This window comes from Bison bison, unplaced genomic scaffold (assembly GCF_000754665.1).
Source record: "Bison bison bison isolate TAMUID 2011002044 unplaced genomic scaffold, Bison_UMD1.0 scf7180017864266, whole genome shotgun sequence".
NCBI lineage: Eukaryota > Metazoa > Chordata > Mammalia > Artiodactyla > Bovidae > Bison > Bison bison.
This window is the reverse complement of record NW_011494838.1, coordinates 270,769-289,925: the sequence shown is the minus strand read 5'-3', so window position 1 is coordinate 289,925 and position 19,157 is coordinate 270,769. Positions and strand designations below refer to the sequence as shown.

The window sequence follows — 19,157 nt, the reverse complement described above, 5'->3', positions numbered from 1 at the left end:
ATGGCAACCCACTCCAGTGTTCTCGCCTGGAGAATCCCAGGGACAGGGAAGCCTGGTGGGCTGCCGTCTGTGGGGTCGCACAGAGTCGGACACGACTGAAGCGACTTAGCAGCAGCAGCAGGGAGACGGTGGAGGGCAGGGGAGCCTAGCATGCTGCAGTCCATGTGGTCGCCAAGAGTCGGACACAATTTAGTGGCTGAACAACAACAATGCACATGCCTATGTGAGTACTGCTGCTGCTGCAAGTCGCTTCAGTCGTGTCCGACTCTGTGCGACCCCATAGACGGAAGCCCACCACGCTCCTCTGTCCCTGGGATTCTCCAGGCAAGAACACTGGAGTGGGTTGCCATTTCCTTCTCCAATGCATGTACTTATAAATGTGGGAACTACTATTATGCCCATTTTACAGAGAAGGAGACTGAGGCTCTGAACTGCTCAATTTGCCCAAGGTCATGCAATGTGCTGGAGAAGGAAATGGCAACCCACTCCAGTATTCCTGCCTGGAGAATTCCACGGACGAAGGAACCTGGCAGGCTACAGTCCAGGGGGTCGAAAAGAGTCGGACAAGTGAGCGACTAACACGCACACACACATACAGTGTGCAGGGGGCATAAGAGGAGTTATCACCCAGATGGTTTTCATTTTGAGCCCAGATATCCAGCTAAGCCCTCCTGCCTTCTGCTTTCTGGGCACTTGACCTGTTTTCTGGGCACGTAGCTCAGGGGGTGGGTCCTCTTGTGGACTTTAAGTATGAAAAGGCCAAAGGTACCCGCAACGGCCCTGGGACCCTGTCAGCCCTCCTGGCGGTCCTGCCCCAGAGTCTGAAGAATACACCCCCCGGGCGTGTTCTCCCTCCAGCTTCGCTTGTATTGTGCTTGGAGACTAACGTGGTGATAGGCACAGCTAGTGGCAACAAGTCTTCCTCCTGACATCTTGCAGGTCTGTGCGGGGTGGGGTGGGGTCGTGGGTGGGATCCAGACCTCAGACCCCCGACCTTCCGGCCTGCTCCTCACTCCCATTCTCCGGCTCAGCCTTCGCCGAGTGTTTAGTTTGAGAAAGTCCTTTGACCTTTCACACCTACCTGAGTGTGAGCCGGTCACTAGGACAGCCCACCCGGCCTCACTCACCCACGAGGCTGTGGAGAAGCTGGAGCGGCCCCGGGGGCCCCCGGTGGGTGCCCGGCCCCTCTCTTTACCTGGGGGAAGGGGGCTGCTTAAGTCCTCAGCTGAAAGTAAAGCGCGACTCTGTTTCTGTGCTCTTCCTTTGACCACATTGAAATTCTTGCTGCATTACATACTGCATGTTTGAGTTGTAATAAACATATTTTAAATGATGTACAGGCGGGATTATTTTAAAATACATGGCTCTACTTTTCAGGTATCGGACTTGGTAATAATTTTGAACTATGACAGAGCAGTAGAAGCTTTTGCAAAAGGTGGTAACCTAACACTTGGCGGGAACCTCACAGTGGCCGTGGGGCCCTTGGGAAGGTGAGTGCTCGAAACCCTTTCTGAGCAGCTATGGACAGTAAAAACTTTAAAAACCATATTGTTTTGCATTAAGAGAAAATTGAATTAGAATGACAGAAATTTATGATTTACACATGTCCCAGGGGATTTTCCCAGGTGGAGCAGTGGTAGAGAATCCACCTGCCAATGCAGGAGACAGAGAGACAAGGATCCCTGAATAAGGAAGGTCCCCTGAAGGAGGAAGTGGCCTCCCACTCCAGTATTCTTGCCTGGGAATCCCGTGGACAGAGGAGACTGGCGGGCTACAGTCCATGGGATCCAAAGAGTCGGACATGACTAAGCACACACACATGCAGAGAGGGTTTGAGGTTGCTTACAAATAAGAAACTTACAAAGCACAGCCAGTGTAATAAAATGAGAAAATCTGAAACTAACACATGTAAAAAGAAACTCAATTTTCAGCAATGCAGGATTAACATAAAATGTATATATATGCTTTGAAGGAGCCAGGTCAAGTCAGTTTTAATTAACTGAGAAAGAGTAGCATTGATCAGGAAAAAAAAAAGAAAAGCATTTTTCCAAACTACATTGTGAAAAACTGAAGTGGAAGTGTTTTACTGAGTGATGTTTACAATACTGTGGTTTTCCCTTCTCTATTAATGAATAACTAATCTTGAGTTAATTGAGCAATTAAATATTTTAAACTCAGACTGTTTGTAGAAGTCAGTAAAATCATTTAAAAATGTTTCTGAGTTCTATGAAAATACTCACAGTAAAAAGAACCACAGACTTTTACTCTTGAGATGCACTTCCCTGTTTTGGTAAAAGAAGACAAAGTTGGAAAATCTCAGCTCAACATGTGTTCTTCCCGTGTATCACCTTGTCCTTCAACCATCTTGCCTACTATGTCGTGCTGTGAACTGTCCTTTCCTCTGAAGCACCTTCAACACACCTAGCTTAGGCCAGCAGGAAGTGAAATATATAAACATAAAGTAGGCATAGGGCGAGAAGTAGGTTAGGGCGAGACCCTTCTTTTGGGTTGGAAGTTAGTGCCCGTCAGACAGCCACCTTTAGGTGAAGATGCTCACAGTTCTGGGATGCTGTTTTGCAGGAATTTAGAAGGAAATGTCTCCCTAAGAAGCTCAGCTGCCGTCTTTACTTACTGCAAGTCAAGAGGCCTCTTCGCCGGCATATCTTTAGAAGGCAGCTGTTTGATTGAGAGGAAGGAAACTAACCGAAAGTAAGTCTAAGGCAAATAATTTTAATTGATCTGAAGAAAATGAGGCTTTGTAGATTCATATGGTTCTTAGGAGTGTACAGAGCACCTTCGTACGGCAAGTCTGCTGGCACCGAGTTTCCAACAGCACCTGCTCACTTTGCGTCTCTGTGTCACGTTTTGGTAATTCCTACAGGATTTCAAGCTTTTTCATTAGTACATCAGCTCCGGTGGTCTGCGATCTGTGACCTTGGATGTTGCGGTTGTGGTTGTTTGGGACATCAGGCGCTGCGCCCTGTCAGGGGAGAACCTAGTCAGTCAGCGTGTCTGTGTTCTGACCGCCCCTCCCCGAGGCTCTGTCCCTCTCCTCAGGCCTCCCGGTTCCCTTAGATACAATACATTGAAATTAACAAGGACCTCCAAGTGTTCAAGTGAAGAGCTGCACATCTCTTAGTTTAAACCAAGAGCTGAAAATGCCTGAGCTTAATGAGGAAGGCACGTCAAAGCTGAGACAGGCCGAGAGCTAGGCCTCTGGTGCCGAAGTCAGCCAAGCTGTGACTGCAAAGGAGAAGTTCCCGAAGGAAGTGACAGGTGCCACACCAGTGAAAGCATGAGCGATAGGAAAGCAAAACAGCCTTATCACTGATACAGACAGTTTTAATGATTTGGATTGAAGATCCAAAGCAAGCACAACATTGCCTTCAGCCAAAGCATCATCCAGAGCAAGGCCCTAATTCTCTTCAACTCTGTGAAGGTGGTGAGAGGCGTGGAAGCTGCAGAAGAAAATTGTGAAGCTGGCAGAGGCTGGTTCATGAGGTAGAAGGAAAGAAGCCGTCCTCATAATGTATTAGGTTGGTGCGAAAGTAATAGCAGTTTTACATTGTTGAACTTTGTCATTTGATATTGGAATCCATTCTTAAATAAATATGGTTATGTTATACTTAATTTTAATGCTCATTTCTCCCTTTATGTTTTTTGCTAATGACTTATTACTTGCTGTTTATTTTATATTTATTTTAGATAAGGGAAATGATGTTTAGACACAAAGCAAATTCGAGTGATTTTTTTATTCGAGTTCAAAATGGGTCGTGAAGTAGCAGAGACCACTTGCAGTACCAGCAGTGCGCTTGGTCCAGGAACTGCTAATGAACCTGCAGTGCAGTGGTGGTTCAGGAAGTTTTGCAGGGAGACGAGAGCTTTGAAGGTGAGGAGCGTAGTCGTGGGCCATCAGAAGTTGACAACAATCAATTGGGAGCCATCAATGAATCTAAGCCTTTTACAACTACATGACAAATTGCCAAAGAATTCAGTGTCGGCCATTCTACAGTCATTCTGCATTTGAAGCAAATTGGAAAGGTGAAAAAGCTCAATAAGTGGGTGCTTCATGCTGCTGCTGCTGCTGCTAAGTCACTTCAGTCGTGTCTGACTCTGTGGGACCCCATAGATGGCAGCCCACCAGGCTCTACCGTCCCTGGGATTCTCCAGGTGAGAACACGGGAGTGGGTTGCCATTTCCTTCTCCAATGTGTGAAAGTGAAGTCACTCGGTCGTGTCCAACTCTTCTTGACCCCATGGACTGCAGCCTACTAGGCTCCTCCGTCCATGGGATTTTCCAGGCAAGAGTACTGGAGTGGGGTGCCATTGCCTTCTTCAGGGTGCTTCATGAGCTGACCAAAAATCAGAAGAATCGTTTTGAAGTGTAGTCTTCTCTTATTCTAAACAACAGTAGTGAACCATTTCTTGATTGGATTGTGACATGTGATGAAAGGAGGATTTTATTCAACAACTGGTGATGACCAGCTCAGTTGTTGGACTGAGAAGAAGCTCCAAAGCACTTCCCAAAGCCAAACTTGCACCAAAAAAGATCATGGCCACTGCTTGGTGGTCTGCTGCTGATCTTATCCACTACAGCTTTCTGAATCCTGGCAAAACCATTACCTCTGAGAAGTATGCTCAGCAAATTGAAGAGATGCTTCAAAACCTGCAGTACCTGCAGCTGCCATTGGTCATCAGAATGAGCCAAATTCTTCTGCGTGATAACGCCTGCCACCTGTCACACAACTGCCGCTTCAGAAGGTGAACAAATAGGGCCACAGAGTTTTGCTTCATCCACCGTACTCACCCGATCTCTCGCCAGCTGACTTCCACTCTTCAAGCATCTCAACAGCTTTCTGCAGGCAGAATTCTCCCACAACCAGTGGGAGGCAGAAAATGCTTTCCAGGAGCTCACTGAGTCCTGAAGCACGGAGTTTACACTGCAGGAATAAGCACTTAGTTTTTGTTGGCAAAAATGTGTTGATTGTAATGGTTCCTATATAATAAAGATGCTTTTGAACCTAGGTATAATGATTTATAATGATTTATAATGATTTAAGGTCTTCCCTGTAGCTCAAAGGGTTAAGAGGTCTCCTGCAATGCAGGAGACCACGGTTCGATTCCTGGATCAGGAAGATCCTCTGGAGAAGGGAATGGCAATCCACTCCAGTATTCTTGCCTGGAAAATCCCATGGACAGAAGAGACTGGCGGGGTCCATGGGGTCGCAAAGAGTTGGACACGACTGAGCAACTACTACTACGACTACTATAATGATTTAAAATTCATGGTCTGAAACCACGGTTACTCTTGTACCAGCGTAATAAAAGCGCAGTGCTCATCACTGTAAGAGGCTCCCGATTGGTATACTCAGCCTTTGTCTTTCTTCCATAACTCACAGACCAGTTTTGATCTAAAAAAATACAAGATTGGAAGTATCCTAACAGGGAACAAGGAACTTCCTCTTTAACCTGGCATCTAGCTAATAGTTCCCAAAACTGCGCTTCCAAATTTCCACTAAAATGTGTCTTAATTGCCCAGGAAAAGGTAAAAAGCTAGGACTGAGAGGACTTCTTGTGGAAACGGCAGGAATCCCACACCAGTGACCCTGACAGACCTGGCCCTGCTGGCGGCAGATGAACGCCTGCTGCTCACGGCTGACAGAGAGAAGGCAGGAGCCATGTCTGTGGTGCTTTTCCACCTGGAATCCCACACTCGTTCAGTAATGTTCAGTGCAGACCTCAACAACCAGAAAATGGGAGGAATGGGGGAAAGCAAGGCTTGCAGAACTCTCTAACTTGTAAAGTCAAGAGAAATGTTTTTACTTCTGGTTTTATTAATTTGAGAAATTTAAGTGAAGAATGCTTTTAGAAATGTGTGATTCTAGGCCTTTGGAAGATTTTCCCACAAAAGTTCACCTAATTCCTGGATAAACTAAAACAAATATACTTTTTAATCAACTGCAGGGCTTCCAAACATGTAAGGCAAATCCTTAGATAATTTTGTTACAAATAAACATTTTAGGGAACTATAGGTTGGCACCATTTTTATAAGAAACTTGTAAAGCAAAAACCTGTAAAAAATGTATGTGCTTGTAGGTACATGTCCATAAGTGTTTAATATATGTGTATATATATGTTTATATATGAATGATATATATATGTTTTTATGTATAAATGTATGTTTATGTGAAGTGCTTTTATATTATTGGGAAAAGGACATAAATATCAGACCACTTATGGCAGTGCCTCTAGAGGTAAGCTTAGAGGGATGAATTTGGGCCCTAACATGGGTAGTTAGTGTTTGAAGAGTGGTTTCTGTAAAGTGCAGTAGGCAAGTGAAGCACCCCAGCATACATGGGTGTGTGTCCTGCATTCATCTCTAGAAAAGCTAGGCAAGAATACTGGAGTGGAGAAGGAAATGGCAACCCACTCCAGTATTCTTGCCTGGAGAATCCCAGGGATGGGGGAGCCTGGTGGGAGAAAAAAATCTATGTCTGCAAAATAAGGGTTCTTCATATGTTTCCTGTTAGATTTTATTGTCAAGACATTCGAGCCTACGACATTTTATTTGGCGATATAACACGGCCTGCTCAAGCGGAAGACCTGTATGAAGTTCTGGATTCCTTTACTGAGAAGTATGAAAGCGAAGGACAACGAGTCAACGCCAGAAGAGCCGCCCGGGAGCAGAAGAAGGCTTCGGTGGTGCTGGGTTTCTCTATTTTTCTTAGTAGCTGCAGAGAATTTCTTCATATAGACTATTCTGTCTTTGATATTGGCTTCCCGGGTGGCTCAGTCCATAATCTGCCTGCAATGTGGTGGGCCTGGGTTCCATCTTGACCCAGGGAAGACCCCCTGGAGGAGGGCATGGCTACCCCTCCAGTATTCTCGCCTGGACATTTCCTTGGACGGAGGAGCCTGGTGGGCCACAGTCCATTGGGTCACAAAGAGTCAGATGGGACTGAGCGACTAACACACACATCATTCGTATCCGATTCTAAACACCCTACGAAACCTCCCTTGTAATTTCATTTGCATACAGTTCTTGTGGAAAATGTCATAAAACCTTGACAATCATCTATACAAATTTCAGGAAGAAACGCAGTTTTCTTTGATTGCCTTTCTGCGAGGATAGACCTTTATAATACTAATTAATAATACTAATAACCGCTGCCGGCCTGGTGCCTTGATGCGCGGAGAGCCTTCTGCGCTGGGTTCATAGCTCCGCTCGGCTCATCACTGTCTCCTCCTGCGCAGTTGCGGGGCTGGGAGGAGGGATGCTTCCGGCTGCAGAAGCGCGGCCCCTGCGGTCACCCGCCTGTTGTCCAGTTCAACCAGGGGTGGCCGGGAGCAGCGTGTGTGCTCTGCTAATGAGTGCAGGGGCTAGCGTTCGCATGTACATGCACTGGCGGGGGCGGTACATATGCTCCTAAGTAAAAACAGTTTTAAAATCATGTGCATTTTTTCCTGCTCTTCCCAGGCTAAATTGCCTCCAAAACCATCGTCAAGACCAGAGCAATCATCTGCACAAGTACAGCTGAGTTCTGGCTCTCAAAGTAAGTGTTTTTGTTGCAATTCAAATACAGTTATAATTAAGTAATTATGAAATATTATTAAGAAATCAAAAGTTATAGCTTTAGAGTCCAATAGAAGAACTGATGCATATTAAAGAAAAAAAAAAAAACCAAATGCTTGGCCTCTTCTAAACACATGAGGCTAATTGTCATTCCTGTCATTTGTGAAAATGTTTATTCTCATTCAGAAAATGCTTTTTCCAGTGACAGAGATTTACCTTTAAAGTTTTTCTCTCTCCTCTTCTTCTTTTTTTTTTTTTTTTGCATCTCTTCCAAACACTATTATTCTGCTGATTTGAAATGGAAACAATAAACCTGTTTTTCTCTTATACACATAGATTTATATTTCTGAATATTGATTTTACCATACATTCTTGGAAGCTCAGGGTTTCACAAAATAGAAACCCTATTTTCTAGGGTTACTAAATAGCTCAGGGTTGTAAAATAGAATAAATTCATAAAGCATCAGGTTTTTGGCCTTTACTCCTCTTTCCATTACTCATTTTTATGACAGTCACTTTTGGAATTCTGGTTTTCATGTGCAGAGGCTTCCAGTAAATAGCAATGTAGTAAAGTAGGCAGTGTTCCATACAATGATTAACTATTATGCAAGTGGCATTGTGCTATGGCTTTTAAGAGCACAGTGATGAAGCTAACTTATCTCCTGCCTTTAAAGAACTTTCCCTCTAGGAGCAGAGAGATGACATGTGGAAAAGTAACTGCAATTACAGGAAGATGTACCACGAACCCCCGAATAATGCAAGGGTCTGAGGCACCAACCCCTCTTGCCAAAGTCAAAAAAATATATATATATATATATAACTTTTGACTCCCCCAAAACTTTACTAATAGCCCACAGCTGCCTGGAAGCCTTACTGATAACATAAACAGTTGATTAACACATATTTTATAAATCATATATGTTACCTACTGTATTCCTATACAAAGTAAACTAGAAAAAATATTAAGAAAAGTATAAGGAAATGAAAATATATTGATGATATTGTACTGTATTTATTTATACCAGAAGTTTACATCATCTGTTTACAAGATGAATTGTCTGTCAGTACCCATGTCAATATTGTCTTATGTGACACAAAACACTGTGAATGTTATATGTAATACTAACATAAAAAATTAATAGGAAAAAGAAATTCGCATTTACAGATATAATGATTCATGCATTGATAAAAGTAAGCAGCAATATGATTGCTTTATGGTAGCTTAGCTTATATACTGATGAATGGAGAACTGTAAAGTTTTTTGGCATACAGTATTACAGCCATATTCATAATAAATATTAGAAACATTGATACATTTTTTTAAAACCACTTACATGTGATGAAGACTGATAGTTTCTACAAGAAGAGAGAGAGAGGCATGCTATGCAGTAATGTAATTCTTTGAAAGCCAAGTTACTCAACAGTGAGAAAACTAGCACGTCGTTAATTTTGTATCATATGTGGCTCATCTTGGCCTGTGTGAGGATTGCCTTTCCACTTCTTCACAAGCCTTGCACACAGTGTGCTATGTGGTGAACACTTAGGCGATGTTGGTGATGGCAGAGGCCTCTCACAGTTATTAGATTTTCACAGGGGGACATGCGCATACACAGCAGATAAGTTTGTTAACTGAATGACATGATGATTATTTACTGTTCATTAAGTGGAGGTGGGTCATCACAGAGGTCGTCTTCCTCCTCATCTTCATGTTGAGCAGGCTGAGGAGAAGGAAGGGGAAGAGGATGGGGTGGTCCTGCTGCCCCAGGGGTGGCAGAAGTGGAGCGGGGCGGGGTGGGGGGAAGAGAGGCAAGAGAGGCAGGCACCCTCGATGTCCCTTTATGGAAACACATCATAATTTCTGTCTGACTTTTTTGCTTTTTCATTTCTCTAAGAATGTGTGTACAGGGTCCCAGTCCTCCTTCCACTGTTTGCTTTTATCATACAAGATCCATGTTGAAAAAGAAGTTTAAAAGCAGGCTTGAATAAGCAGGGGCTGCCCGGTAGCTCAAGCATTAAGGAATCTGCCTGGCAATGCGGGAGATGTGAGAGACTCAGGTTTGACCCCTGGGTCGGGAAGATCACCTGGAGAAGGGCGTGGCAAGTCACCCCAGTATTGTCGCCTGGAGAATCCCATGGGCAGAGGAGCCTGGCGGGCTGCAGTCCTTGGGGTCACAGAGAGTCGGACACGACTGAGGGACTGCTGCTTTCACTCTCACTTGAGTAAGCAGAGCCCTCCACCAGACTGTCTGGTGTCAGTTTGTCTGGCACTGCTCCTGCATCTTTTTCCTCATTGTCTGGCACTGATTCAAGAGCTCTCATCTGCATCAAGTCATCTTTTGCTAATTCCTCTGATGTGGTGTCCATTAGCTCTTGAAAGTCTCCAAGACCCATGTCTTGAGACCCTTCACAGCCACCCTTCCCCCACCTATTTTGCTGTATTTGCAATCTATTTCCTGATTTCCTTGATTGGCTCTATTGTAAATTCTCTGAAGTCATGTATGACATCTGGAACAGTTTTCTCCAGCAGGAATTTATTGTTTCAGGCGTGATGGCTTTCATGGCTTTTTCTATAAGAAATGGCATCTTCAGTGGTGTAATCTTCCAGACTCGCATACTGTTCTCGCTCTAGGCATTCTCTTCCACAGCATCAGCAGTTCTTTGTGTAGAGTACCTTTAAAAGTCCTGATGATATAGAGGTTTGAGATGTTGTGTTTGAGGCCAGCAACACCCCTTGGTGGTCTACTCATGGAGCTGAACTTGTGGGGTTCTTGGGTGGCCAGGGGCATTGTCCAACATCAAAAGAACTTTAAAAGGCAGTCCCTTAGTGGCACAGTGCTTCCTGATGTCAGGGACCAAAAAAAGAAGAAGAGTTGTCATGATCCAGGCCTTCTTTTTGCACAGCCAAAGGTTGTCAGCTTGTGTTTATCTGTTCCCCTTCTAGGCTGGGGGTTAGCAGTTCTATAGAGGAGGCCAGACCTGGTCATGAACTCCAGTGCCTGTGCTCGGAAGAGTAGAGCTTGTCTGTCCCTTCCTGCCTTAAATCCTGGTGCTCACTTCTCTTCCTTACTAATAAATGCCCTTGGTTGCAATTTTCCCAGAATAGGGTAGTTTCATCTGCATTAAAAACTTGTTCAGGCAAATATTCTTTCTTGTCAATGATTTTCTTAATGACGTCTGGGATGTGGCTATTGCCTCTTGGTCAGCAGAAGCTGCTTCTCCTGTTATCTTGATGTTACTTAAGCCCAACTTCTTACTAAAATTATCAAAGCAAACTTGGCTGGCATTTAGTTCTCCAGTTTTGGATCCTTCACCTTCTTTCTGCTTTAAGTTGTCATATGATGACTTTGCTTTTTCTCACATCTTATTAGAGTCTATCACACCCGCGTAAAAGCTGCATTTGCAAGATAAGATAAAAGGGATTTCACAGAAGGTGCAGCGCTTCCGCGCCTGTTGGTGTAGCTGCAGCAACAACTTCATGGATTTCCTTTTCTCTCTTAGAAGCGGTTCTTGCCCTGAATTTACTTCTGTCGGAGTGGCGGGCGGGTGCAGTTGCAGGCCTGTTTCTACACGTCAGGCAGTTCAGCTTTCGCTGTAATGACTTTTCTCTGCTTCCTGGGAGCACTTCCGGGAGCACTAGTGGTACTTTTTATGGGTCCCTTGGTGTTAATCAAGGTTTATAGTGTCGTGTTAAACACAACGAAAAATACACCAGAACCATGAAAGAGAGCTTATCATAGTGATACACAATTGACTGCAGAGACAGCTCGTCACGTGGAGACGATTAAGGTCAGCATCTTTGGCAGTTACTTGCAACACTCGTCACCTCAGCACAGCAACAGGGGGGTGGCTACACAAGTATTCCAGGGTATAGTATGTGTACTCGTGTATGTACAATAAGTACGTTCATTTATATGGTTATGACTAAATACTGCAGCTTCACATCTGTTTACATTTCTCTCCACTGCAAATGGAGAGTGTGAGTGTGCATGTACATCAGTTTTGATAAATTTTAGCTCCTAGTAAAAGATTTGTGTGTATCCTACAGTGGCAAATGGTGAAACAGAATAGTATCTATATAAATTCCATGCATTCATGACACACCTAGCTTTTCCTTATTTCTTTTGATATTTCTAGGCTGTGTGTTTCATCTGAGTTTTTTCAGACAAATTTTCCAGTGTTATCAGGAAAAATCCACTTGTAAGTGAACCCACACAGTGCAACCCATGCTATTCAACGGTCAGCAGCATATGATAAGCTCTGGGCAAAGGACTCTAAGTGCCAAAGTGCTGCCAAGGCCATAAAGCCGGTCCTGCCCTCCCCCTCCGTGTTTTGTATCCATGTGCCCAGTTTTCATGCCCAGGTGAGAAATGAGCATGAAACCCGACTCATGGTGCTCATACTGATTCCTGGCTATGCCTTTAGCTTGTCTAAATTTACCTCATCGAGGCAGAGCCTCAGGAACTAGACCTATTTTTCTTTATAGTGTGTATGTGTATGTGTGTGTGTGTGTGCTCAGTCACTCAGTCGTGTCTGACTCTTTGCGACCCCATGGACTGTAGCCCTCCATGCTCCCCTGTCCGTGGGGTTTCCCAGGCAAGAATACTGGAGTGGGTTGCCATTCCCTCCTCCAGGGGATCTTCCCAACCCAGGGGTCAAACCTGTGTCTCCTGCGTCTCCTACATTGACAGGCGTGTTCTTTGCCGCTGAGCCCCACCCCACGCCCTAAACACACACACAACTTGCTGTGTATCCTGTTCTCTTGGGATGCTGCTTTCTTCCTCCAAAGGGATGGTCAATTTTTATTTATGTTCTGGTGATTGATTTGCTTACACTCTTATTTTCTGTAGCAAGATGTGAGCATTGAATCTATTTTTAATTTAGATAGGAGTGATTACATAAAATCTGACCTATATGTGAATACTTCAAAATACAGAGTGTTTCTAAAATTTCCTCACTGAGGGAGTAGGTATCTGTATCATACCTACATAAAAATCCTGCTGGTCTTCAATATCAGTTACTTGTCAGTGTAGATTAAAAAGCTACTTACCTTATCTCAAGAAACTCCTCTCGGCCAACAGTGGAACAATCTTGGAAGGTTTGTTTCTCTTGCGTATTCTTCCTGAGCAGGTATTTTAACATCTAGCCTCATTGGTCACGGGTCCCCCTGCTGCACCAGCCTTGTTCTGTCTGTTTGCCGCAGTGACCTCTGTCTTTGGAAGCTTCCTGTCCCGGCAGGGGCTGCTCTCGCTGATTTCACAGTGTGCTTGCCAGCTCACCTGCTTGCCTGGGCACGTTTCTGCAGACGCAACTCTATTCACCATCCACTCTTCTCCTCCCTTTACTTTTTCAGCTTTAGTATTTGTTGCCTGATTCCTGTTTTTTTCACATGCCCATCGTCTTTTCTCATGTAGCATATCATGCCTGGTTGCGAACACCTGGTTTTGATTCAATAAAACCAAAGTTTAAAATTTGTATCTATTCTTAACCTTTCATTTTAAATATGACTTATTCCTAAGTGCTTTATTAAAAAACAGAATCTTAATTTTTAATTTCTTATATATCCTCACATATATAATTTTATTTAGGTGTATATGTGATTCATAAATACAGTTTTTGAAAGCACTTTTTTCTTTTTCTTTTAGGAGTCTTGCCTCTTTCCTATTTCTCCTCTGTCCTAATTACACGCCACTCTCCTCCATACTCACACCAGCAAACCATGGGAACAGTAGGAATAGTACTTTCCTCGTGTGTCTGTAGTTCCTCCGTATTTTCTCCGTGTCGTCCACACACAAGCATGTGTACAAACGTGTGGACACACAGGCCCAGTGTTTTGTGGTCATCTCACAACAATGCTGCTACAGTTCCGTGCTTTCCTACAGCTTGTTTGTTCGTGGGATTTATTTGGTCCTTTTGCTCAGCAACATCTCACGGAAATCCCTGAATCAACTGTGTTCTTGCAATTATTGGATACTTACTCCTCAGTTCATTTAATTCCTTGTAGTGGCTATTCAGTATTCCATCATGTAGATGGACATTTTTATTCAGCCACTCTCCTACTGATAGATATTAACTTTCAGCTTTTATTCCATGCGAAGCAGTGTCACAGTTAATTTCTTAAGCTGTCTACATAGTGGAAAAAATTTTAAGATAATTTCCAGGAACAGACATGGTAGGTGAAAGGATGTATTTGTAAATTTGTAAGAGATTTGGTAGATTGACTTTTAAAGTTTTTACTACTGCAGTCCTGTCAGCCATTACCCACGACCTACACTCCCACCATGCGCACGCCTATCAGAGACCTACACTCCCTACTGTGCACACTCCTATCAGACCCCTACACTCCCTACTGTGCACACGCCTATCAGACACCTACACTCCCTACTGTGTATACCCCACTCAGATACCTACAGGCCCTACTGTGTACACCCCACTCAGATACCTACAGGCCCTACTGTGTACATCCCACTCAGATACCTACAGGCCCTACTGTGTACACCCCATCAGACACCTACACTCCCTACTGGGTCACCCCATCAGGCACCTACACTCCCTACTGTGTACACTCCTATCAGACCCCTACACTCCCTACTGTGTACACCCCAATCAAACATCTACAGGCCCTACTGTGTACACCCCATCAGACACCTACATGCCCTACTGTGTATACCCCTATCAAACATCTACACGCCGTACTGTGTATACCCTATCCGACACCTGCACTCCCTACTGTGCACACTCCTATCACACACCTACCGTCCCTACTGTGTACACCTCATCAGGCACCTACACTCCCCACTGTGCACACTCTACCGCAACACGCCTCACAGTCATCCCTCGTCACTGGTAGTGTTGGAGTGTCCTGAAGTGTTTACTAGTCTGACAGTGGGTTAGATTTCCTTGTTAAGTGACTGTGTTTGTCCCTATTCGTGATTTAAACACTTTTTTCATCTTATTGCTGGTGTTTGGAATTTAGTCTTATCTTAAAAGTCTCTATTTAATTGGTTAATTTTTTTCTCTTGGAATACTTGTTGCGTTTTCAACTTGTATGAGTGTTTTGTATATTAAGGGGTTTCTCATTTGGATGACAGTTTATTTCTCTAGAGGTATTGTTTGTTGATCTCAGTTTTCATGTGGTTCATAATCTATATGAAATATAAAAGTTGATATATAAACTTTCATATGTCAATGTTTTAACATTTATGTAAAGGTATCTGTCACTTATTTCTTACAGATTTTGTACGTTGGAGTTGTTGTTACTCAGTCGCTAAGCCGCTAAGTCAGCTAAGTCAGCTCTTTGCAGCCCCATGGACTGCAGCGCGCCGGGCTCTGTACCCTCCATATCTCCTGTAGTTTGCTCAAGTTCATGTCCATTGAGTCAGTGATGCTATCTAACCATCTCATCCTCTGTCATGCCCTGCTCCTTTTGCCTCCAGTCATTCCCAGCCTCAGGGTCTTTTCCAGTGAGTCAGCCCTTCAACTTCAGCATCAGTCCTTCCAATGAGTATTCAGGGTTGACTTCCTTTAGGATTGACCGGTTTGATCTCCTTGCTGTCCAAGGACCCTCAAGGTCTTTTCCGGCACCACAGTTTGAAAGCATCAGTGTTTTAGCGTGGTTAGGGTCTTCTCTCCTGTACATTGCCTTCATAGTGTCCTAGGTTTTCTTGAAGTATTTCATTCTTGCAGTTACTAGATACTTACTCCTCAGTTAATTAAGAGCATTTTACCAGTACTCCTGTCAAGTACCAATATGCAGTTCTGGTTAAAGTAATGTTAAGTACTTATATGAACTCTATGATTTTTTAATATTAATTACAGTAACATTATACATATAGACAAATAAATTTGGCATTTGTATGATAATCTTCCTATTTTACTCTTTCCATTTGTAGAGATATTATGTCTTTCCTAAGATTTCATGGTTTCTGTGCCTTTCTTGTTAAATTTATTTCTAAGTACTTTGTAATTTTGTTTTGCTGTGTTGAGTGCAAGACGCTTTCCCATTTATTTTCAGAGTGCTTCTTTTAATAGTTGAGAAAGCCTTAATTTGCACATCTTTTGTCTTATATATGGTCACCTACCCAAAATCTCTTACTTCTCATCAGTTTTTTAAAATAGATTCTCTGATATTTGTTCCCTCTTCCCCACCTTGCCAATGCTTATTTCTGTATTTTTGTATTCATAAACTTCTTAGGCCAGAGGCCTTCACACTGATGCACCTCTGTCCTTAAGGGGTACACAGAGATGAGGAAAGCATGTGCTTACTCGCTCAGTAGTGTCCAACTCTGTGACCCCGTGGACTGTAGCCCACCAGGCTCCTCTGTCCATGGAATTCTCCTGGCAAGAATACTGGAGTGGGTTGCCATGCCCTTCTCCAGGGTATCTTCCTGACCCAGGGGTCGAACTTGGGTCTCCTGCATTGCAGACAGATTCTTTACCAACAGAGCCACCAGGGAAGCCCTAAGGGCACACAGAGATTGAGAAAGCGCTTCTGGGCACAGGTAATTTAAGGTACAGTTTACAGATGGCTGGCTTCCACTCGTGTTCTTTGTTGAGAACATGATGTACATGTTGCCCTCTTTGTCTTCTATTCTTTCACAGTAGTTTTTTTCACACTTGAATAAGCAAACTCCAGACTATCTTATTAATACTACTACAACATTGTCCCCAAAATGTAAGGACAGTGATACAATCTGAAATATGAAAGTTGATATTAGTGTAGTTGGTAAGTCTGATGAACAGTAAATAATTTTGTAAATTAGATGAATTACATTTTTTGTCGCTTTCAACAAAGCTGAATGGAGACCTAATGGACTGTTATCTGAATTTATAATAAGAATAGTAATTAATATTATTATTATATATTAGTTATTTATAAAATCACATAGCTATCATCAAAATAAAAATTATAGTAGTAATAGTTTATTAATTAATAAGTGATATTTTATTATTGCTGTTGTTTTGATGATAGATCTCTATTATGAGAATTTTTTTACCTCTATCTAAGAAGGGAAATAAAAAATTCTGTCACATTCTTACAAAATATCTTTCTTGCCCTCTCTAGTTTTTCTAAAAACCATCTTTATTAGCATTGATATCTTTAAAAAAGAACACTGAGATACAATTTTATGTTGAAGCTATGTCATTCCATGAATAATAGTTATCCTCGGCATATGACCTAAATTCAGGTATGACCTAAATAAAATCCCTTACGATATACAGTGAAAGTGACAAATAGATCAAGGAATTAGATCTGATAGACAGAGTGCCTGAAGAACTATGGACGGAGGTTTGTGACATTGTAGAGGAGGTGATGATCAAAACCATCTTCAAGAAAAACGAAGGCAAAGTGATTGTCTGAGGAGGTCTTACAAGTGGCTGAGAAAAGAAGAGAAGTAAAGGGCAAAGGAGAAAAAGAAAGATATACCCATCTGAATACAGAGTTCCAAAGAATAGTGAGGAGAGAAAAGAAAACCTTCCTCAGTGATCAAAGCAAAGAAATAGAGGAAAACAATAGAATGTGAAAGACCAGAGATCTCTTCAAGAAAATTAGAGGTACCAAGGGAACATTTCATGCAAAGATGGGCTCAATAAAGGACAAATGGTATGGACCGAACAAAAGCGGAAGGTATTAAGAAGAGGTGTCAAGAATACACATAAGAAGTATACAAAAAACATCTTAATGACCCAGATAACCCCAGTGGTGTGATCACTCACCTAGAACCAGACATCCTGGAGTTCAAAGTCAAGTGGGCCTTAAGAAGCATCACTATGAACAAAGCTAGTGGAGGTGATGGAATTCCAGCTGAGCTATTTCAAATCCTGAAAGATGATGCTGTGAAAGTGCTGCACTCAATATGCCAGCAAATTTGGAACACTCAGCAGTGGCCACAGGACTGGAAAAGGTCAGTTTTCATTCCAATCCCAAAGAAAGGCAATGCCAAAGAATGCTCAAACTACCGCACAATTGCACTCATCTCACACGCTAGTAAAGTAATGCTCAAAATTCTCCAAGCTAGGCTGCAGTAGTATGTGAACTGAGAACTTCCAGATGTTCAAGCTGGATTTATAAAAGGCAGAGGAACCAGAGATCAAATTGCCAACATCCGTTGGGTCACAGGAAAAGCAAGAGAGTTCCAGGAAAATGTCTACTTCTGCTTCATTGACTGTGCTAAAGCCTTTGACTGTGTGGATCACAACAAACTTTGGAAAATCCTTCAAGAGATGGGAATACCAGACCGCCTTACCTGTCTCCTGAAAAATCCATATGCAAGTCAAGAAGCAATAGTTACAACCGGACTTGGAACAATGGACTGGTTCCAAATGGGATAGGAGTATGTCAGGGCTGTATATTGTCACCCTATTTATTTAACCTATGGACAGAGTACATCATGTGAAATGCCAGACTGGATGAAGCACAAACTGGAATCATGATTTCCAGGAGAAATATCAATATCAACCTCAGATATGCAGATGACACCAACCATAGGGCAGAAATCAAAGAGGAACTAAAGAGCCTCTTGATGAAAGTGAAAGAGGAGAGTGAAAAAGCTGGATTAGAACTCAGTATTCAGAAAACTAAGATCATGACATCCAGTCGCATCACATCATGGCAAATGGATGGGGAAACAATGGAAACAGTGAGGGATTTTATTTTCTTGGGCTCCAGAATCACTGCAGATGGTGACTGCAGCCATGAAACTAAAAGATGCTTGCTCCTTGGAAGAAAAGCTATGAGCAACCTAGATAGTATATTAAAAAGTAGAGACATTACTTTGCCAACAAAGGTTCATATAGTCAAAGCTAGGTTTTTTCCCAGTAGTCTTGTATGGATGTGATAGTTGGACCATACAAAAAGCTGAGCACCAAAGAATTGATACTTTTGAACTGTGGTGTTGGAGAAGACTCTTGAGAGTCCCTTGGACTGCAAGGAGATCAAACCAGTTGACCCTAAAGGAAATCAGTCCTGAATATTCATTGGAAAGACTGGTGCTGAAGCTGAAACTCCAGTACTTTGGCCACCTGATGCGAAGAACTGACTCATTAGAAAAGACCCTGATGCTGTGAAAGATTGAAGAAGGCAGGAGGAGAAGGGGAGGACAAGGATGAGATGATTGGATAGTATCACTGTTTTGATGCACATGAGTTTGAGTAAGCCTGCTGCTGCTGCTGCTGCTAAGTCACTTTAGTCGTGTCCGACTCTGTGCGACCCCATAGACGGCAGCCCACCAGGCTCCCCCATCCCTGGGACTCTCCAGGCAAGAATACTGAAGTGGGTTGCCATTTCCTTCTCCAATGCGTGAAGCTGCTGCAATCCATGGGGTCACAAAGAATCGGTCACGACTGAGCAACTTAAGTGAACTGAATGGTGTATATGAACCAATTTTTAAAAGTCTAGTCCACCTGTTGAAATACATTTCAAGTAACACTTTAATGTTTAGTAAATTAATGAATTTATAATATTTTTAAGGTTTTGATCAATGTGTGCTTATAATGATCATGATAACTCGATCTATAAGAAATTATTAAATAGATGATTGTGTTATGTAAAATAAAATTTTTAAAATAAAATTTATGTATAAATTCTT

General features: G+C 42.8%; 1 protein-coding gene across 1 annotated transcript in view; it reads left to right on the top strand.

Moving 5' to 3' along the window:
* SH3YL1 (SH3 and SYLF domain containing 1) overlaps positions 1 to 19,157 on the top strand; it is a 47,409-nt gene that overhangs the window by 18,563 nt on the left and 9,689 nt on the right. The window contains exons 6-9 of the mRNA XM_010848436.1: positions 1,378 to 1,490; positions 2,581 to 2,709; positions 6,530 to 6,701; positions 7,477 to 7,552. Of these exons, the coding sequence (XP_010846738.1) occupies positions 1,378 to 1,490; positions 2,581 to 2,709; positions 6,530 to 6,701; positions 7,477 to 7,552 (490 nt within the window). The remainder of the gene's footprint in view (positions 1 to 1,377; positions 1,491 to 2,580; positions 2,710 to 6,529; positions 6,702 to 7,476; positions 7,553 to 19,157) is intronic.